This window comes from Zalophus californianus, chromosome 6 (assembly GCF_009762305.2).
Source record: "Zalophus californianus isolate mZalCal1 chromosome 6, mZalCal1.pri.v2, whole genome shotgun sequence".
In the NCBI taxonomy this organism is placed as follows: domain Eukaryota; kingdom Metazoa; phylum Chordata; class Mammalia; order Carnivora; family Otariidae; genus Zalophus; species Zalophus californianus.
This window is the reverse complement of record NC_045600.1, coordinates 91189700-91212671: the sequence shown is the minus strand read 5'-3', so window position 1 is coordinate 91212671 and position 22972 is coordinate 91189700. Positions and strand designations below refer to the sequence as shown.

General features: G+C 41.4%; 1 protein-coding gene across 3 annotated transcripts in view; it reads left to right on the top strand.

Moving 5' to 3' along the window:
• Positions 1–22972, top strand: part of ATP8B4 (ATPase phospholipid transporting 8B4 (putative)) — a 288632-nt gene that overhangs the window by 241767 nt on the left and 23893 nt on the right. For all 3 annotated transcript variants that reach the window (XM_027572559.2, XM_027572558.2, XM_027572557.1), the window contains 2 exons: positions 1128–1311; positions 1851–2074. In XM_027572559.2, the coding sequence (XP_027428360.1) occupies positions 1128–1311; positions 1851–2074 (408 nt within the window). The remainder of the gene's footprint in view (positions 1–1127; positions 1312–1850; positions 2075–22972) is intronic.

Sequence of the window (22972 nt, the reverse complement as noted above, 5' to 3'; positions counted from 1 at the left end):
AGGGATTGCTGTCTAGTGGGAGAGCTAATCTCAAGTGTTATGACAGTACTATATAATAGAGGAATGAACACAGAGCTTCGAGAGTATAGAGGCAGACACATTTAGTTTCTTGTGTGAAAGTCAGGGAAGACTTCCTGGAGGACGTGATGTTTCCAGGTACTGAAGGAGCAAGTACAAAGGCATAGCATCAAGAAAGAACCTGTCACAGTATGGAAACAAACAATTTGGCATGATGAGAGTACAGAGTAAACTTAAAGGTGGTGGTAGAAGACAGAACTCAAAAGGAATATAGGGGCCAGATTATGATGGGCTGTGGATATCTTGCTAGAGATTCATTCAGAGACACTGATGACTCAAAGTTTAGGTGGATTCCTGTTTCCTTTTAATGCGTTTATTAAATAATGTACAGTGAGATGTTTTCTAGAAAACAAATTGCACAGTTAACTGCAAAGGATTATGCTCTCTTTTTCAGTCATTTCTTGGCATATATAAAGGTTGTGTGTATTTGGAGAGGAACAAGGCTGGAATTGGTTGGGAACCCTGACTGAGATGTAGGTTGCATGCAAGCCCCCCTTTTGCACAAGCCTCTCTCTATTTCAATCACTTTGTTTTCAAGGGCTAATCTCCAGATCATCTGCTTTTCATTTGCCCCACCATTAACAACCACAACAACAAACACTAAATATACAAAACAATAATGCAAAGGAAACAAAAGTTACATCACATGGAACAAAGAAGTCCCCATCATTTTGTAGTTCATTCTAAACTTGGTGAGATGGTGGACAGGTTCCATCTTTAGCTTTTCTTTATTTTAGTGGATTCTGGAACTTTTCTGGCATTGAATTATATCTCACCCATGCAGCATGATAATGTGTCAAGGAGGACACACAAGGGCACTGTGTCTTTTTATTTTTATTCTAAAATTCCATGGCACTTAGTAGGAGTTTAGTGCTCATTTCTTTAGTTAGTTGTTTATGTGACTCTGGGTCAACAATGACTTGTTGAAATGAATTAAACTGTTGAGAAAAGAAATCAGTTGTGAAACAAGAAATCTGCCTCCCAAATGATACCTCTCATTGATTAGGTCTTGTTCTAATCTGGATTTTTTTTTCTTTTTAATAATATAGGCCCATGCCCTAGAAAGTGATGTCAAGAATGATCTCCTAGAACTTGCCTGCATGTGTAAGACTGTGGTTTGCTGCCGAGTCACCCCACTCCAGAAAGCCCAAGTAGTAGAGCTGGTGAAGAACTATAGGAATGCTGTCACTTTGGCCATAGGTGATGGAGCCAATGATGTCAGCATGATCAAAAGTAAGAGGATATTCACTCAATAGGGTCTGCTGTAGACCTGGAGTCCTCGGGTTCAGCATTTGGCAAGATGTAATGGAGATTACATTGTAATTTTAATTTTACCACTGGTTCCAAAATGAATACTTTTGGATCAATACATTCGGCATCATTAGCATTCATAGAAAAACCTTCGTCTTTAATTAAATCATCTGTGTATTTTTAGACTAGAAAAGGATATTGATCACCTTATACTGTAGCTAGCTATGGTGTAAGGAATGAACAATGGATCCTCAGTCCCGACATTTGGGGTTAGTCCCAGCTTTGCCACTTACAAATCATAAAAACTTAAGCAAATCTATTGTATCACTAAAGTGATACAATAGATAAATTACTCAGGCTAGTTTTCTCTTTTGGAAAACTAGGATAAATACCTAACTCGTGGTGTTTCATAAGATAATATATGCGAAAAATTATAAATGCTATAGCTATAAGATTTCTGTAGATAAATAATGACTTAAAAGTGATTTACGGAATGAAAGCATTCCTCTCTTCCTTTGTAGGTGCTCACATTGGCGTTGGCATCAGCGGCCAGGAAGGACTGCAGGCAGTCTTAGCCAGTGACTATTCATTTGCACAATTTAGATACCTCCAAAGGCTTCTCCTTGTTCATGGAAGGTGGTCCTATTTCCGAATGTGCAAATTCTTATGCTATTTCTTCTATAAGAATTTTGCATTCACACTTGTGCATTTCTGGTTTGGTTTCTTCTGTGGTTTCTCAGCCCAGGTTGGTAAAAAAGTGCTTTTCTTTCTTTTATTAGATCCCCCTGAATTGCAGATGACTATTCTTCATAGCTCCTTATTAATAAATAGCATTTTTATATGTCTCATACAGATCACAGTATGACAGTTATGTAACTTATAGTTGACTTGAGCTTGAAACACAAAAAGGACATACATATAGCTGGAATTTTATTTATTTTTATTTATATATAGGTAACCAATGAATCTCCATCCTGTGTGTTTTTAAATTTTTATTGAAATATTTTGGTATGATGACAGATAAGCTTGGTGTGGAGCTTTCATTAGAATAGAAGCCTAAGAAACACTAACAAGAAATGTTGATGTAGCTCAGGGAAGATGGTCACTCACCCAACACACTGACTGCATACGGACTGAGAGTAAATATGTTTTAAATTAGGGAGAAATAATCGATACCCTGACATCAAAGCTGTTTTGACAGCATTTCAACAGATAAAAATTGATAAAATAGATAATGGTGATACAATAGATAATGTTGGTAACAAGGAAGAAAAGTTAGCAATTCCTAAGTTAGGATTCTATTTTTCTATCTACTCATATCCATTTTAAGAGATAGTTATTTCACCCCATATCTTGGATACCAGGAAAGTTTTGACCCTGGGTATCAACTGTGAAACATCAGGCCAGTAGCATCTGAATATACTTATGAGTAAAAAAAAAAAAAAGAGAGAGAGAGAGAGAAAGAGAAAATGACATTGTAACCATAACTCTCAGAGATTTCTTCAACTGTTCTTCCTTCCTCTTGGATTTAATCATTGGTTTCAATGATATGCATAAAGCTATTTTTTTCAGTCATTTTATTCCATAACAATGGAGTATGGATTACATTGTAACATTTTGTGTTATTTTAAATGTGCCAAGGGAGATTAGTGAATCATTTTTGTAATGAATATAGATTTTGTGTGTTTTTCCCTTTATCTGAGAGGTTGAGGTTTCTTTTTTTTATGGGTTTCCTTTTTTTTATTTAAATTCCGTTAATTAACATATAGCGTATTAGTTTCAGAGGTAGAGTTCAGTGATTCATCAGTTGCATACAACACCCAGTGCTCATTCCATCACGTGCCCTCCTTTGTGCTGATCCCCCAGCACGTCCCCCCACCGCCTTCCAGCAGCCCTCAGTTTCTTTCCTATGCTTGGGAGTCTCTTATGGTTTGTCTCCCTCTCTGATCTCCTTGTTCTGTTCTTCCCAGGTTTTTTTTTTTTTTTTTTTACACTAACCAGAATAATACTGTGTGTATTGTTCTTTGATGTGCTTGTTGGAGATGATCTCAGCCTAGCACACTCCTTTTATCCATTCTATATTCCACAGAGATAGTGTCCCTGTTTGGGTTGCTTCATTTTGCTGTTATAATTATACCCACTTTTGTGCACAAACTTGGGCACAGGGGCTGGAATTTGAGGGGAAGAGTATCAGTTGAGCCCTCTGCAATCTGAGGTGAAGGCATGTTGACTTGGCATTGAGCAGGTGGCAGGCCGTGCAAGCTGACTCGGGCAGGAGGGTGGCTGGACTATGAATTTGGGACCCACAGGCCGATGGCATCATGTGTGACAGGGATGTGGCTGGTTTTGCTTTTAACTTCTGTTTTTCTGGGAAACTTGATCTCTCCTTCTATTCTAAACGAAAGCCTTGCTGGATAGAGTAGTTTTGGCTGTAGATATTTTCCTTTTAGCAGTTGGAATTGATCATGCCACTCTCTTCTGGCCTGCAGAGTTTCTGCTGTAAAACCCACTAATAGCCTTATGGGATTTGCCTTGTATGTCACTGCTTTCTTTTCTCTTGCTGCTTTTAAAATTCTCTCTTTATCACTACTTTGGGCCGTCTTATTTACTTTGTGTCTTGGTGCAGACCTCTTTGGGTTGGTTTTGTTGGGGGCTCTCTGTGCCTCCTGGATCTGGATTTCTTTCTCCTTCCCCAAATTCAGGAAGTTTTCAGCTATTATTTCTTCAGACAAATCTTCTGCCCCTTTCCTCATTCTTCTCCTTCTGGGATCCCTATCATGAGACTGTTATGCTTAACAGTGTTGCTGAGTTCCCTGGGTCTATTCTCATTTTGCATATTTTTTTCCCCTCTCATCTGCTCAACTTGATTACTTTCCATTACTCTGTACTCCGGGTGGCTGATCTGTTCTTCTACTTCCTCTTGTTTACTGTTTATTCCAGGTCTATTTTTATTTCCATTTAGTGAGTCCAATAGCTGCTCTAACTGGTTCTTTTTTATTCCAGGTCTATTTTTATTTCCATTTAGTGAGTCCAATAGCTGCTCTAACTGGTTCTTTTTTATGCCTCCTATCTCTTGGTGGAGGATCTCATGGAGGTCCTGCACTCCTTTCTCAATTCTAGTGAGTATCTTTATGAGCATTACTTTAAATTCTCTATCAGACATATTACTTATCTCCATTTTGCTTAGGTCTCCTGCTCTGATTTTGTTCCACTCTTTCATTTGGGACATATTCCTCTGTCTCCTCATTCTGTCTATTGCTGTGTCTGTTTCTCTGTGTTAGGAAAGTCAGCTATGTCTCCCGCACTTGAAAGTAGTGGCTTTATGAAGAAGAGGTCCTGCAACACAGTGTCTCCTGTTGCCCAGAACCTGGTGCTTCAGGGGGTGTCTCTTATGTGTGTTGCTACAGGGGTGTCCTACCATTGTGGCTGGGATGTGTTTGCCTTCAGTCCGGCGTGTGATGGCTCCCTGCCTGTTGTGGGCAGAGTCTGGTGCTGTGGTGTTATTGGTCCAGTCTGGGGTTGCCTTGGGCTTGAGTTGAGTCAGACCAGGCGTTTGGCAGAGATGAATTAGTACCAAACTGCAGGGCACTTTCCCTGTGTTGTCGCCTGAGGAGCTTTTGTTGGGTGGGGCCTGCAGTCAGACCAGCTGCCTGCCCCCAGCCCACTGCTGGGGTCACAGAATGGTGTGTGTGGTTATCTTGCCCTCCCCCCTGGAGCAGGACTCACTCTGGAGTGGTGCTGACCCTCGTCTGGGCTGCATGCACACTGCCAGGCTTGTGGCACTCCTTTGATGGGACCTTGCCAAGAGCGATCGGAGGGGGTGGATCTGCTTCGCTGTGGCCTCTTGTCTATGCTGGGCTGCAGAGAATCTGTTCTGCCAGTTTTCGGGCCGCTTTCTGGGCTATTTGTGCCGACGTGGGTGCTCTCTCGGTGGCCACGTGGCAAGAGGTAAGCCCAGGCTCATCGTACTCCACCATCTTCCCAGCTGATGTTGAGATTTCTTAATATGAGGCATGCCTATATCCATTCCTAATGTTCTCTTTTAAGGATAACATGCCCCAGAACTAAAAGCAGACTATGTTGATATTTTTGTTCCCATATTTTGTGATCTCCAGACATTGAAGTAAAGCAAAAGTCTTGATTTTAGTTTCTCAGAAAGAAGTATTCTTAGCACTACCTCAGAGAAGGCTGAGGTGGGACTTGCCTGCTCATAATCTCACCTTGTCCAATATAAACAAATGTGAGAATGTGGCCTGTGCCTTCCTAGGCTGGAGACTTTTCCTCCACATAAAAATGAAGCAAGGCTATTCACTAAGTAGTCCTTCCAAGAGCCGCAGTTTTCATAGTGCAAAGGTTTGGAGCTTTTGAAAATTATGAAGGGATGCCTATACTCTCATTTAGATCTCTTAGGACATGGAAGAGTGGTCAATGATTTGTATTTACAGACACATAGAGCTTGGATAGCAGGTTTACTGCCTAAGTTTTCTTTGTTGAACTGTGAAGTTGTAGACTAATATTCAGTGACTTCTAACCTCTATATTTAGGTGATTTTCTGCTCTGCTTTCAAGATCCGATAAAACTGGTCAGAGTCAGATGTTAAGCAACTAGCTTTCCAATCCTCTCACCAGTATTTACCTTTTAAGAGAGAACAGCATGGGAGAACAATGATTATTCCAAAGACATGAGTACCTGATGCTTAAATCTAGTTGTAAGACATGCCACCAGTCTATGATTAGGTTTTTTAAATGTTTGGTTCAACTTAGCTTCGTTCCTCCCTTCCTTCCTCCCTCCTTCCCCTTACTTATTACACTGAAATCTCTAGTTTGTTGCACCATCTTTAGTAGACTACTGTCAGTCCTGACTGGCCCTCTGTGTTTCCTGTGCTGGTGAGTTGGGATGGACGAGTGGCTCCCAAGCTTTAATGTGAATGGGAGTCACCTGGAGGGCTTTTAAAGCCCAGATCCTTGGGCCCACCTGAGTTTCTGATTCAGTAAGTCTGAGATAGAGCCCAAGAATTTGCATTTCTAACAAGTTCACTTGGAGATGCTGATGTTGCAAGTGGGGGACCATACTTTGAGAACCACAGGGTTGGCCAATATAGAAGAAAATCCAATGTTTCCTTGAACCCAGAGTCCAGAATGAACTCCAGTCTGCTTTTTGTTTAGTCCATGCTAGACTCTGTTCATCTTTCCTGAGGCAGAGGGGGCAGTTAAGCAAACAGCTTATTCCCCAAAATAGAATTTTTCCAGAGGGCTTAGAATCTCTTTACGCATCCTACCAAAGCCATCACCCCTGAGGCTAATACGTGCACTAATACAGGGTCAAGAGGAAAAGGGGTGTCTGTTTCAGGGTAGAGGATTGCTTTTTCCAATTTGCCTGGTCTATTTTATCTAGCTTAACCATAAGCTCCTTGAGGAAAGGAAGCATACCTGAATCATCGTCCATAATCTTGAATGACATCTGGCATATAGAAGCATCTGGTCATTTCATGTTGTTGGCTGTTCCTAGAACCCTTTCTTGTGCTTGAGGCAGATGTAGCAAGGAGAGTCATTCATGTATGTCTACAGTCACTTCTGCAGGTTGTCGTTTACTGAACCTACACCCGGGGCTGTCTCTGCAGGCTCTACATCTGGTCTGTGTAAATGTGTACAGCCTGACCAGCACTGTGGGAAAGGGGCTTGTGCCGTTAAATCTCAGTGTGATTATGGCATTGATTTCAGAATGCAGAGTGATGTTTTTTGTATGTGTTATATTGTTTTAATATGGTAGTTAATTGGACCACAAATGATGTACTTCTTAATTGTTCATATATTGCTTCATTATAGGAAAAATAGAGTGGATTTCCAGCCCAACTCACCAGCACAGGAAAGAACACAGAGGGCCATTCAGGACTAACAGTGGTCAGGTTTCCAGTCTTATTTTGTTTTACCTGAGTCTTGGTTGATTTAAATAGGGCAGGGCAAATCCTCTTTAGGCAGAAGAGCAATCACCACATAAAACCAATTGAGCTATTGAGGAGGAGTCCAGGACTGTTATCCTTTTTGCCCTAATTTTTATGATGATTTGATAAAATTGGGATCCAGGCTTATACTTACTGAACAGGATCCCTTCTTGGTCCCACTATTTAAGATTTTCATTCACTGGATGAATATTTATTAAGCCCATGTTATGTGTCAGACTATGGTGCCTGCTGGGGCTTGGCATGGTAAAGGATGTCTAAGGGATGCATTCTTTTTTTTAAATTTTTTATTGTTATGTTAATCACCATACATTACATCATTTTTATTTTTTATTGTTATGTTAATCACCGTATATTACATAATTTGTTTTGGTGTAGTGTTCCATGATTCATTGTTTGTGCGTAACACCCAGTGCTCCATGCAGAACGTGCCCTCTTTAATACCCATCACCAGGCTAACCCATCCTCCCACTCCCCTCCCCTCTAGAACCCTCAGTTTGTTTCTCAGAGTCCATCGTCTCTCATGGTTCATATCCCCCCCCCGATTACCCCCCCTTCATTCTTCCCCTCCTGCTATCTTCTTCTTTTTTTTTCTTAACATATATTGCATTATTTGTTTCAGAGGTACAGATCTGTGACTCAACAGTCTTGCACAATTCACAGTGCTCGCCATAGCACATACCCTCCCCAATGTCTATCACCCAGCCATCGCATCCCTCCCAGCACCCCCAACTCCAGCAACCCTCAGTTTGTTTCCTGAGATTAAGAATTCCTCATATCAGTGAGGTAATATGATGCATGTCTTTCTCTGATTGACTTATTTCGCTCAGCATATCACCCTCCAGTTCCATCCACGTCATTGCAAATGGCAAGATCTCGTTCCTTTTGATGGCTGCATAATATTCCATTGTGTGTGTGTGTGTGTGTGTGTGTGTGTGTGTGTGTGTGTGTGTGTGTGTGTGTGTATACCACATCTTCTTTATTAAGGGATGCATTCTTAATGAAGTGTGATCTCACAATTTTATGAGCTATCCATTCTGTGGAGAATTTAAGGTTCTATTTCCAGACTTGTCAAAGAAGTAGATAAGCTTGTCAGGAAAAGTGGCAAGTAGTAATTTGTCATCTCCTGTTGGAGAGAAAAGGCAGTAAGTCAGTGACAATGCCCATGAAATGGCATCAATGTTATGGTGTCATCTTCTAGGTGAAACCATTATATTGTTGACACCAACAAGTAGGGATAAAACAAACTGCAATTATAGCTAACACTTATGTAGCACTTACTATGTGCCAGGCATTGTCTAAATGTTTTGCAGGTATTAGCTCAATATTTACAATAACCATATGAAGTAGGTTTTATAATTATGGTCTATAGCAGCTATTCTTAAAATACTTCTTAAAAAATTTAATTATGGTTAAAGACACATAACATAAGGTTTAATGTCCTAACCATTTTTAAGTGTACAATTCAGTGGTGTTAAGTACAGTCACATTGTTGTGCAATGGATCTCCAGAACTTTTTCATCTTGTAAAACTGACACTCTGTACCCATTGAAAAACAACTCCCCATTTTTCCCTTCCTCCAGCCACTGGAAAGCACTATTCTACTTTCTCTTTCTATGAATTTGACTGGAAAATTTGAAATGATCCATGTTCTGGTTCACTAATTCATTCTCCTGCTTGGTTGAGTCTGTTATTGATGCCCTCTATTAAATTCTTTAGGTGACTCTGTATTCTTCAGGCCAGGATTTCTGTTTGTTTTGATGATTTCTATTTCTTTGTTGAAATTCTCATTTTGTTCATACATTGTTTTCCTAATTTCATTTAATTGTGTGTTCTTATAGTTCATTGACCTTCTTTAAGAGGATTACTCTGAATTTTTTTGTTAGACCATAGATCTCCATTTCTTTATATTCAATTATTGCTGCTTTATTCATTTCCTTTGGTAGTGTTATTTTATCTGATTCTTCATGACCCTTGATTCTTTGAGTTGGTATCTGCACATTTGAGTAAGTGGTGTCTACTTCCAGGCTTAACAGGTTTGCTTCCGCAGAGAAAGACAGCTCAGCTCCATTGGAGTACTGGGTGGGTCGGGTGGCAACATCTGTGGGCAGGCAGGGCTTCCAACAGGGTCTCTAGTTAGGCAAAGCCATTGCTTGTGCTCTGAGGTCAGAGGGACTGAACCTGGGTGGGTTCTGTGATTGGGCAGGGCTATGGACAAGGATCTGCAATTGCTCATGGTTGAATAAGGTCTCAGGCTGTGCTCCCTGACCAGATGGTGCTACTGGCTAGACTTTGTGTTCATGCAGGGTCATAGTCAGGGCTTTGGGATTGGGTGGGGCCTCAGCCTATACACTGTGATCAGGCAGGACTATAACATATGCCCCTAAAGTTGGGCTGGGTCACTGTCTGGGCTCCCTCATCAAGTAGGACTGCAGACTATATTCCATGATTGGGTGGGGTTGCTGGCTGGGCTCCCTGGCAGGATTGGGCTGCAGGCCATGTTTCACAATTGGCAGTTCTGTAGGCTGAACTCTGCTGCAGGTTGGGGCTGTAGGCTGGGTTTCCTGGATGGGTGGTACCATAGACTGGGCTTTGAGGCTGCCCAGGGGCCCTGTTTGGGGCCCCTGGTTTTGTAGGGCCAGAGGCTATACTTTAACTGTAAGGCAGGGCTGCTGGTTTGGGTTCCAGCATAACAGGACTGTAGGATGGGCTCTGTGGCTACCTGGGGTCTCTGGTTGGGTGGGGTTGGAGGCTGTACTCAGCAGTTGGATGGAGCTGTGAATTTTCTTCCCTGCCTAGGTAGGATCATAGAATGGGCTCCATGGTAAATACAGCTCTTTGGCTGGGTACCCAAATCAGGCAGAACTGCCAACCAAGCTCCCCAACCAGACATAACCACTGACTTGGCTCTGCAGATTGGCAGAACCCCCAGTAAGGATCTCTGCTCCAGTGCTGCTGCAAGTTGGAGTGAGGTCCATTAAGATCTGAGTACTGGTTGCTGTATGCCTCTCCTCCTATCTCCATCTCCATCTGATCCTCAATGGTTGAGCCCTGCAGATTCCCCCAGTGATCCCCATGAGATAAGACCTGAGTAGGGCTCCTGGGAAGTATCCTGCAGTGCTGGAAGAGCTGGATGTCTACCTTGGTTGGGTTCTCGTTTTCTCACTGGAGAAACCGCAGGCCCAAGGGGCCACCTTGGTGAGCCACTATCCTGGCCTTGAGGCGGGGGATATGGTCAGAGTGGAGCTACTCCTCTTGCCCTTCTAGTGTGGTCCTTCTCAGTCTCTGTGCTTTAGCTTCAGGTCCTGGTTCTGGGATTTTCACAGTGGTGTCCAGTCTGTAGGTAGTTGCTTGTTGGTACTCTTGTGAAGCAGACTGAAGCTGCAGATGACCTGCATTGCCATCTTGATGACATCACTCCTGAAGTCACTTTTTTTTTTTTTTCAGAGAGCATTTCTGTGGCTTCTGCCAGTTTTCTGGGGATACTCCCTAACTGAGACCTCTTTCTCTGTTCCAGGATTTTTTTTGACTTTGAATTGCAAACTCTGGTGAATACCATTTATGGTTCAAATTTTCAGGAGAAATTTTTTGTCTCTTCCTTTGAGCTAGTGCCATGGTTCACATAGGTGGTCCCTCTGAGCATGAAGATTTGTTCTTCCTTTACTTTTACACTAAAGATTCAGCCCTTTGCTGCCTTAGTTTTATGAGAATGTTAGATTCCCCATGTGATCTAATCTTGGCAACAATAATGATGTCAGAATAAATAGTGTGTTAGAGTCAATGAGATTTGGTATTATTACCCAAACTCATTTGGCATGGAACCCCACTTTTCCAAGCAACATGCATAATGTCCTTAGAACAGATGCCATACAGAATCCACTTTGGGAAATTCTGTCTACAGCAACAGTTGCAAAATCTGACATCACCCTGCTTCCAGTGTTTTGGAAGCAGGAAGATGTAGGAAGGACAAAATGATGCTAAAAATACTATCCCCATAGGAATAAGCTATTTATATGTTTCTCCCTTTCAAAAATTTCTGTTTTTTAAATTAACTCTAGTCCAGGGGACAAAATAGCCTTTTTTCGTATGCTAAAGTGGGGAGTTTACATTTAAACTTCTGTAGTCTTCTCCAATACCCTCAGTTTTTTCCTGATTATAAAAATAATTATGTATGAATATGTATCACCTTTTATATATTGGAGACCATACTCTTTGTATCTTTCTTGTTTCAAAAAAAACTTACTACATTTTGAGAAACACCTCTGGTTTTACATTCTTTAAAAAATGTTATTTTTCTTAATGATATTCTGAAATATGGATTTATTATAAATCATTTCACTCTTCTGATTGTATGAACATTTAAGTTGTTGATATTTTAAGTTGATTAATCCATTCCTTGCCCATATCTGTGAGTCACACAACATTGTTAAATTGCTAATAGGAATACTTGTTTACCAACTTGGGAAGAGAAAACAGAAATGAATAGGTCAAGTAGGTCAAGTGTCCTACCCACTTGGAACTTATTTTCTCATTTAGGAAGTGAAGAAACGGATAAATAGGTCCAATGGAAGACTGTAATGGAGGTTAACATGAGAACATGGGAAAAGGAGAAATGTGTGAGGATCTGGGATGACTTCAGGGGCTCAATAAATCTCGAGGGAGCCTATGGATATTTTCAAAATTGAGTGGAAGTCTGAAGGTGTGAACTCTCCCTACCCTGCAGGGATTTAGGGGCTGACTTGTGTAAGGGTGTGAGACTGCAGAGGAGCAGGAAGAAAACCCTCCCCTCCTACCTGAACTCTTTCCAAATGACCTAAAGGTTAGCTGAATTTGAAATCTCATTTTAATTTCTACAATTCCATTTAAAACCAGCTCATTCAGAACCATATGATCCTCTCAACTGATGCAGAAAAAGCATTTGACAAAATACAACATCCGTTCCTGATTAAAACTCTTCAGAGTATAGGGATAGAGAGAACATTCCTCAATATCATAAAAATCATCTATGAAAAGCCCACAGCAAATATCATTATCAATGGGGAAAAGCTGAGACCTTTTCCCTTAAGGTCAGGAACATGACAGGGATGACCACTCTCATCACTATTGTTCAACATAGTGCTAGAAGTCCTAGCATCAGCAATCAGACAACAAAAAGAAAAGGCATCCAAATTGGCAAAGAAGAAGTCAAACTCTTTCTTCACAGATGACATGATATCTTTATGTGGAAAACCCAAAAGACTCCACCCCCAAATTAGTAGAACTCATACAGCAATTCAGCAATGTGGCAGGATACAAAATCAATGCCCAGAAATCAGTTCCTTTTCTATTCACTAACAATGTAACTGTAGAAAGAGAAATTAAGGAATCAATTCCATGTACAATAGCAACAAAAACCATAAGATACCTAGGAATAAACCTAACCAAAGAGGTAAAGGATCTATACTCTAGAAACTACAGAACACTTATGAAAGAAATTGAGGAAGACACAAAAAGATGGAAAAACATTCCATGCTCATGGATTGGAAGAATAAACATTGTTAAAATGTCTATGCTGCCCAGAGCAATCTATACTTTCAGTGCCATCCCTATTAAAATACCATTGGCATTTTTCAAGGAGCTGGAACAAACAGTCCTAAAATTTGTGTGGAATCAGAAAAGACCCTGAATCGCCAAGGGAATGTTGAAAAAGAAGAACAAAGCTGGGGCATCATGTTGCCTGACTTCAAGCTATATTACAAGGCTGTGATCACCAAGACAGCATGATATTGGCTCAAAAACAGACACATAGACCAATGGAACAGAATAGAGACTCCAGAAATGTACCCTCAACTCTATGGTCAACTAATCTTTGACAAATCAGGAAAAAATATGCAATGGAAAAAAGTCTCTTCAATAAGTGGTGCTGGGAAAATTGGACAGCTACATATAGAAGAATGAAACTGGACCGTTTTCTTACACCATACGCAACGATAAACTCAAAATAGATGAAAGACTTCAATCCATCAAAATCCTAAAGGAGAACATAGGCAGTAACCTCTTCGACATTGGCCACAGCAACTTCTTTCAAGATACATCTCCAAAGGCTAGTGAAGCAAAATAAAAAATGAACAAGCTAAAGATCAAGATAAAGAACTTTTATCTTGATAAAAGATAAAAAGCAGAAACTTTTTATAAAAAGCTTCTGCACAGCAAAGGAAACAGTCAACAAAACTAAGAGGCAACCCATGGAATGGGAAAAGATATTTGAAAATGACATTACAGATAAAGGGCTGATATCCAAGATCTATAAAGAACTTCTCAAACTCAACACTCAAAAAAAAAAAAAAAAAAACCCAGTCAAAAAATGGGCAGGAGACATGAAAAGACACTTATCCAAAGAAGACATACAAATGGCTGACACATGAAAAAAATGCTCAACATCACTAGCCATCAGGGAAATAAAAATCAAAACCACAGTGAGAGACCACCTTACACCATTTAGAATGGCAAAAATTAACAAAACAGGAAACAACAAATGTTGGCAAGGATGTGGAGAAAGAGGAACCCTCCTACATGGTTGGTGGGAATGCAAGCTGGTGCAGCCACTCTGGAAAACAGTATGGAGATTCCTCATGATGTTAAAAATAGAGCTACCCTGCAACACAGCAATTGCACTGCTAGGTATTTACCCCAAAGACACAGAGGCACATGCACCCCAATGTTTATAGCAGCGATGTCCACAATAGCCAAACTGTGGAAGGAGCTGAGATGCCCTTCAACAGATGAATGGATAAAGGTTCATGTATACAGTGGAATATTCCTTAGCCATCAGAAAGGACGAATACCCACCATTTGCATCGGTATGGATGGAACTGGAGGGGATTATGCTAAGTGAAGTAAGTCAAGCAGAGAAAGACAACTATCATATGGTTTCACTCATGTGGAACATAAGCAATAGCACAGAGGACCATAGGGGAAGGGAGGGAAATCTGAAGGGGGAGAAATCAGAGAGGAAGACAAACCACGAGAGACTGTGGACCCTTGCAAACAAACTGAGGGTTTCAGAGGGGAGGGGGTGTGGAGGGATGGAGTAACAAGGTAATGGGGATTAAGGAAGGCATGTGTTGTGACGAGCACTGGGTGTCATACGCAACTAATGAATCATTGAACACTGCAACAAAAACTAACGATGTACTATACAGTGGCTAACTGAACTTAATAAAAATCAAATTATTCAGAAACCCTTTTAAAAAACTGCATGGCTTTGGCGACGGGGAGACCTTACTTAACAGTATTGTGTACAGGAAGACATGTCTTACAGAACAGGTGTTATGCCACTCTGACGGTGGAGACTCTGGTGTTTCCCAGCCCCACCCACATGAGTGTGCCCTGGTGTGCTAGCAATCCAGGGACTGGCTGTGAGGGTAACATGGATGTGGATCTTGAAATGGTAGGGATTGTTGTTTCTTTTCCATTCCGTCTTTCACTAGAAGGTCCTGATCAGTGACAAGTGTAACTTTGGCTTTTTTTCTTAGCCCTTTTTTTCCAAAGACAGTATGCTATAAATGAGGCAACTGAAAAGACAACAGCATATTTGGGAGACACTAGGCTACAGATAATGAGAATATTTGAATAGGGGACATTTTTGCAGTGATGCTTTTTTTCCCCTCACCCCCTGTTGAAATTATTTAGCTGGCATTGGCCTTCAAAGCCATGTGTTGGGTGACCAGGCTTTCGTAGCTCTTAAAGCCCACTGAATAACCACTTAGTTTCAGTCTGTTAATGAAAGTAGGCCATCTGAGGTCTTTCTACCCCTGCCATCCCTCCCCTAAGTTGCTTCAGTGAAACTGAATGCTCCACAGAGAAATGCAGCCAGTAGTGATAAAAACTCTAGAGCCTGGCAGATTCAGGAATAAGCATGTATTTAGAGACCCTTCCTTAGCAGTCCTGATCCCCAATCACTTGTCTGTCCAATCTTGACAGGAGTGAGACTCACACACACATCCTCTGACACACAACCTAGAGTCTTTGAATTCTCGTTCATTTAACAAGAATAAACTGAGGGCCAGTTTAGGGCCAAGTACTTTCCAAGGACACCAGAATGAACCAGAGGAATGCAGTTCCTGCCTTCAGGGAACTTACAGTCTGGAAACAATTTTGTTTTCATAGATGTGAAACTGATGTTGAGTAGTCACCTTTGGTAGAAAATAAGGATTTTTCCACCAAGAGTTTTTTTGAATTAAATTTGTCATGGATGAGCCGTGTCTTGGGGCCAACCCTGTCTAATCCCAGCATGATTCATAGCACTTTGATACTTCTTTCCTGCACCTCTCAACAGATTGCTTTGAAATAATCTACTCTGCAGCTGAAAATATCTGATAAAATGTAAACAGATTGTGCTTTCTTAGACACAATGTTGACTTTTAAAAACATCAGTTTAATTTCTTAATGGGGCGCCTGGGTGGCTCAGTTGGTTGAGCGACTGCCTTCAGCTCCGGTCATGATCCTGGAGTCCTGGGATCGAGTCCCGCGTCGGGCTCCCTGCTCAGCAGGGAGTCTGCTTCTCCCTCTGACCCTCTTCCCTCTCGTGCTCTCTATCTCTCATTCTCTCTCTCTCAAATAAATAAAATCTTTAAAAAAATTTCTTAATGAAGTGACATGTGCTATATCTTTACTACGTTGGCCTGTCTCTGGGGACCTGGTGAATTTTATGCAGACTCTTATTCTCGATGATAGCTCCAGGAGATTCCCGTCAATGCCCCATCTTGGTAGGTGGGCTAGGGCAGATGTGCAAGTCAATCCAGCTATGGTGTGTGATGCTCCAAGGGGCTGGAGGGTGGAACCGTTCATTGCCTGTCAGATGGTGATGGCCTTAGGACATCTCAGATGAATGATGATGTAATCCAGGCTGGGTTGTACTTGGTTTGTGGACCTTCTCCTGGTTAATTTCAGGGCACTAACCTCTGTTGTGGTTGCTTTGGGACACATGGGGAAAGAATCTCCTTGGGAGGGACCATACCCCTTTCGCTTGCTTTGCTGGGTGGACTTTCTTTGGAGAAACAGCTGGGACACAGAACAAAAAGTATTTGTTTTGTCGAAATCTAGAATCTTTGCTCTGTCAGGGAATGTCAGAGATATTGAGTCCAGTCCCTCTTACAGAGGAGGAGCCTGACTCCTGCAAGATCTGAGCATCAGTGGTGTGCAAGGCTGGGACTGGAACCCATGTTTTCTAACTCTCTCTTCAGTGCTCCCTCTACTCTGCTTGATAAGTGGCCACTACAGTTGTCACAGACTTGGAAGAGAGAATGGCTATATCTTCCTAAAAAAAAAAAAAAAAAAAAAAAAAAAAGTTTTCGCCCAACCCCTAATCAGGCAAGTGTTTGCTTTATTTGGTATCTAAAGGAGAAACATCCCACAATGCTTGGTGCAAAAGGACTATGAGGAGAAAATACACTCTTACTGAGAGAGAGCTAATGTCTTGGGGGTGGGGGGCTTCCCATAGATTAGGTCCTTAGAAAGGGCAGACTATCTCCTGGAATCATCTGGAAGCTTGAAGCCATTTTTTTTTTGGCCAGCAAACCCTCCTACCAAACTGCCACTAAGAGAGAATTTAAATATAATCTGTCCTGGTAAGACTTCCAACAAGATTTCTGGACTAGAGGGGTTTGGATAAAGGTCAGAGAAGTCTCTAGACTGAACCATGGACCCTTTTTGAGGTCATGTCTTATCCCAATCTGTTATCAAAGCCTGCATGATTTTCATGGAATCCACTGTGGGCTTGTGTGCACTATTTATATGAGCAACTTACTTTAAAAGCACCCTATAACCTCAGGATTTTTAATAAATATGAACTGTCCCCCACTGGGGACAGAACCAAAAAACAAAAAAACAAAAAAAACAAAAACAACCCACGATTGGTTGAAGCCCTATTTAGGAAATTCATGTTTTAAACTATGTAACTACTGGCACTATGTACTTGTGGGATGATATTATCTGATGACAATTTATCATTGTCAGTGAGATACAGGGCTGTGTATTTTTTTTTAAATTCTGCTGTGATATGGAAACAATTATCTTGTCAAGTCCAGAAAAACTTTAGTTCTGTCAAGCAATATAAGAAAACTCACAATGAAAAATTTGGAAAGTGACCTGAAAGAGTGCGACTAATCTCTAGGGTTTGATGACTTCATGGATGTGGTTACCTGTGAGTCCTTCTCAACCTGGCATGGCAGTTCCTCTCCCCCTTGCCTTCCAGATGTGCTCTATGGAAAACCCAGGGAGGGGTGGGTGCTCAGGCAGGGGCCATTCCTCCTGGCTCCTGCTAGTGGGTTTCTGTTAATTACACAAATCAGGAACAGATGTGCTGCGACTGAGCACCTCATATTTATTCCACAATGTGTTTTCTTTAAATGACAAATGTTTTTTAAGGCCAAAAAGAAAAATATCACTGTATAGTTTTTTGCTACAACACACAGTAAAGGGGGGGGGGGGCGGGTGGTACGTGTCTCCAAAGAGGTAGTCCATCCTGTCATTTGAATAAGGAGCTAAGCCAGTGGTCTGAGTGGAAAGCCCTTTGTAACTGTTTGAGTCTTAGGGTTTATTTAAACATGGTATTCTATAAATCATAGATTTTGTGTTCCTCAAGCTGTTAGATTGTAATTTGTAGCTGGAGTATTTTTACTCTATCTAAAAGGGTTGATAAAGTTGATAAATTGCTCCCACAAAGAAGTGAGCGAGGAGGAGCTTTCCTTAAATAGTAAAACAGTGAAGTTGGAAAAATGGGGAAATCTTCTCTTCCTTTTTTTCTGATCTGTGAAGGGCTACTTACACAGTTCCAAACAGATGTGTGGTATCTCGCAGGAGCATGACTTTTCTCTTTTATTCAGAATATTGGTGATGGGAAAAGAAAATTTGGAAGTGTGGGGGGTGGTAATGGCTACCCCTAGGAGTACAAGGGGCTTAGGACAAATACTTTTTTGGATGTCTTTTGTTTATATAAACTATTTGAGTCACCCAAAGTCAGAGTGCTGCCACCATTTGACTGGTCTAGTCTCAGGCCAGAATGCTTCCTAAACCAGAGGCTCCAGAAAAATCATTTTCCCTCCTTCCTCTGCCCCTCCAATCTCTTTGGGGCATCTGGTCAATCTACATGTGGGTGCATGTGTGTTTGAGATGGAGGTGGTGGAGGTAGGTGGTAGAGGGCTTGAGCATGACAAGAAGGGGAGAAGCTGGGATAGGTTCCTCGTGGGTCATCATCTGGGCTAGTGTGCCCCTTCCAGCTGGGCCTAGTCACCAGAGGGGGCCTTAAAAACTTTCTGAGGTTATATAAGGGCCTTAAGGAGAAGTAAAATAACTATTTGAGTAGTTGGAGACCTCTTACAAGGAGAGGAAGAAGTCTGTTGTAGAAGAAATACTGCTTGTGACTTTGTTTGTGGAAGCCCCTAAAGCCTCTAAACTATGTCAAACCAATGCACATAACCCAGAAATGTGTTTTTTTATTCTTTTTTTAATTTTATTTTTTTAAAAGATTTTATTTATTTATTTGACAGAGCACAAGCAGGGGAGCGGGAGAGGGAGAAGCAGGCTCCCCACTGAGCAGGGAGCCTGATGCGGGGCTCGATCCCAGGACCCTGAGATCATGACCTGAGCCGAAGGCAGACGCTTAACGAACTGAGCCACCCAGGTGCCCCAGTGTTTTTTTATTCTTAAGGTGAATAACTCAGGTTAACACATTTTCGTAGAACCTGAGGCAAAACTAGAAGAGTGATTGATATAATTAAATTTTCACGATGAAAATGCTTAACTATATCAAGATATTCAGTTTTCCTTAAATCTTGTTCTCTAATTTTCTGCTTATTTCATTAATATAGTAGCTTATTATAAAAATAAATAGTTGTAGCAATAAAGAATTGCATTTTCATAAAAACTATTAGTAGAGAAATACATCTTTTTCTCTATCCGTTAAGTGTACCACTTGAAGCTTGGATCCTTGCATGCTCCTTCCTCCCGCCTTCCCTCCTTTTTCCCCCTGCCTCTTCCACCCTCTCTCCTTCCTTCCCTGCCTTCCATACATAATAAAGGTGTTCACTAACTGAGCACTGTTTGTCAGATGCTGCTGTACGGGCATTTATTCATTTCATTGAACACTAAAGGCCTCCCTCAAATCCTCACTTTATAACCTAAGAACCTAAGACTCAGAGAGACTGAGTATCTTACACAGTTCTTTCTTCCGACTCCAGTGCCCTTATGCTTACTTAGGACCCCAGCATCCTTGTGTTGAATGCTTGCCATGTGCCAGGCACTGAGGTAGGTTCTTGGGTCCCAACAGATGAATAAATCCTATAATCTGCTCCCAAGGAGCTTGCAGCCTAGTGGGATGGGGCTAAAAACAAGCACATAAATAATTGCAAGTTGATAATTATGAAGCAGTGAGGTGTGAATGTTATGGGACCACCAAGGAGTGGCGTAGAACCCAAGCCTAGAGGGTAGGAGTGGGCAGGGCTCAGAAAGGCTTCCTGGAAGCTCTGTCCCTGGGCTGACCCTTCAAGGATCAATCACAGTGAAGCAGGTAAGGAGTAAGAAGATTGGCATCCCGGCAGGGAGGACATCAAGAGGAAAGTCACAGAGGTAAAGAAGGCCTGGGCAGAAATAGAAACTATCTGGCATGGTTATTGCAGTGGAATTTGGGGATTAATTTGATGTGGGGTGTTGGAGAGAGGGAGAAATATTAGCTTTCTGGCTTGGGTTCTGGGATGAGTATAGCAGAGTCAGAAACTGATATAGGGAACATAGGAAGAGGGCCTGGTTAAAGGGGTGTGAGAAGGAGTTCAGGTCTGGACATACTGAGTTTGAGGAGCTGTGGCACATCCTCAAGGCAACATCTAGTAGCAAGTTAAGTATGTAACATTTACAAAGAGTTGTGTAAAATAATTCAACAAATATTTATAGAGCACCTACTGTTGGCTGACACTGCTCTAGGCACTGTAGTTACAGATGTGAGTAAGTCTGTTTCATGGAGACTGTATCCTAGTGGGATAAAGGCAGATAATAAAGAAGTAAATCAGCAAGATAATTTCAGAATTGTTATTAAGAAAGAATGGGGTAACGTAAAAAAGTGTCCTTGAGAAGGTAACATTGGAGCTGTGAGCTGAGTGTTCAGAGGAAACTTTCATATGAATACTCTGAGATTAAAGTATTCTAGGTAAAGGGCATAGCAAGTGCAAATCTCCTGAGGTAGGAATGAGCCTGGTCCTAGAGAAAGATAATCAGTGAAGCAGAGGGAGGGAGGGAGGGAGGGCACTGAGTGAAGCCAAAGAGGTGGGCAGGTGTGGGATCCAGAAACACTATAGGCTGTGGTGGAGTGTGGATTTCATCCCATGTCCATCGGAGACTTTGGGCGTGGGTCAATGTCGGTGGTATTGTTTTAAATGAAATATCCAGCATGCAAATTGTATTTCTTGTATACTCTCAACTATATAAGAAAACAGCCTTTAAGGAAACTTGCAAATGATACCACTGATTGAGAGAGGCGGTTTCATGTAGTGGTCAGTGTTGTGAATGCTGAGGTCAGGGTACCAAGGCTGGAACTTGGTCCTGACACTTGCTCAGCCAGCGCTTCTCAAACCTTTGTGAGCTTAGGATCCTATCTATCAATATTTACCATATTAGAAATTAAAGTGGAGAAAACATTTAAACATTTCCTTATTGATTCATTAAAAAATAATGAACCCATGACATGTTTACCCAAATGGCATATTTTAATGAGAAAAAAATTGTATTTTCCAAAACAAAAACTAAGTTAGTGAGAAGAGTGGCATTTTTTTAAAAAAAGATTTTATTTATTTGAGAGAGAGAATGAGCAGTGGGGAGGGGTAGAGGGGAAGAGAGAGAGAGAGAGAGAGAGAGAAGCAGACTCCCTGGTGAGCAGAGAGCCCGATGCAGGACTCTATCTCAGGACCCAGAGATCATGGCCTGAGCTACAGATACTTAACCGCCTGAGCCACCCAGGCACCCCCCAAGGGTGGTATTTTTTAATACTTAATCTCTTACTATTTGGCACAGTAGGAGGCAGCCGGGTTCTCATATCTGCTTCTGTATCCAGTTGGTTATGACATCACGGGTCCTAGACACTCATGGGAGAATGAGAGTAAAAAGGGAATATAGGTAACTGCTTACTATCATTGTGAAAATAGTCTTGACATGAGGATCCCCTGAAAGTTCCCTAGGCCATGCTTCAAAAATCTTTGTGTTACAGGCATGACATTGGGCAATCTCCTAACAGGTTGTATGGGCCTCAGTTTCCCCATATTTACATTGAGGGCTGCTAATAGTACCAACCCCATAGGGTTGTTGTGAAGATTTAAGGAGTCAGTATATGTTAAGCCCTTAAAATAGTGCCTGGCACATAGCAGGTGCTCAGTAAGGATCAGCTAGTTTTCTTTTTGTTATTATGATTCCGAGTGGCAGTAACAACACTTCCAAGAAATTGCAAAAACTCATTTAAACTTTATTTTTACTGACTTTTCCCTTCCTGTCCTCTCTTGTTCCAGTTGTGAAATGAGGTTTCAAATCGGAGTACCAACTTGCAAATGCTGCTGCCAAATAACTGTAGGTTTTAATGCTAACATGTTTGCAGTGATGATGGCACTTTGTGCCAGACCATCAGCTCCTCATGCCATAATTTCCCAGATTCTTTCTTCCTTCCTAATACCTGAAATCATCTCTTCTCAGTGAGTGGCAGCTGAATGGTGGAGGAAGAAGTGATTTGATAGCATTAGGTTCTGCTTGGGGCTACAAGACTTCAGTCTTACTGCTTCTCCATTAGAAAATTTTTCAAACTGTAATTGTGACATGAATTGATGTATTGGAGGAATCCCCGAAAGTCAGATGCCATCATCAAATTGTTGAAGATTTGTGTCAGCTTTTTTTTTTTTTTTTGGATAGGGGCAAGTGAAATTGTCAATCTTGGCTTCACAGTGGAATTACCCGGAAAAATTTTTTAAACTACCAGTGCCTGGATCATCCCAACCCCAAAAGATACCGACTTAATTGGCCTGGGGTGTAATATGAGTGTCAGGATTTTAAAAATCCTCCCACTGTCCTAAGTCTCACCAGGCAATGACTAAGAAGGCCACATATTTCCCTTTTTTATTGTATGTAACTAATCTACAGAGTACATAATACATAAGTGTCAGTTTAACAAATTGTTGTAAAATGAGTACCTATGTAGCCATAATCTACTGCGAGAAACAGAACATTGCCAAACCCCCAAAGCTCTTCTTGCCTTTTCTCAGTCATGCTCTTTTTCCAGCCGTCTAGAGGTAATGGTTACCTACCTCTAGACATTTTATAATCACTTTGTGGCTTTGTTTTATATCTTTTCCATATGAGCATGAATCCCTAAACAACACAGAGCAGAGTGACACATTTTAAAATTTTATTAATATGGAATCCTACTTCTTTGGCTTCTTTAGCTCAACATTATACATTTTTTTAAATTTTATTTTCTTACATTATGTTAGTCACCATACAATACATCATTAGTTTTTGATGTAGTGATCCACGATTCATTGTTTTCGTATAACACGCAGTGCTCCACGCAGTACGTGCCCTCCTTAATACCCATCACCAGGCTAACCCATCCCCCCACCCCGCTCCCCCCTCCCCTCCAAAACCCTCAGTTTGTTTCTCGGAGTCCATAGTCTC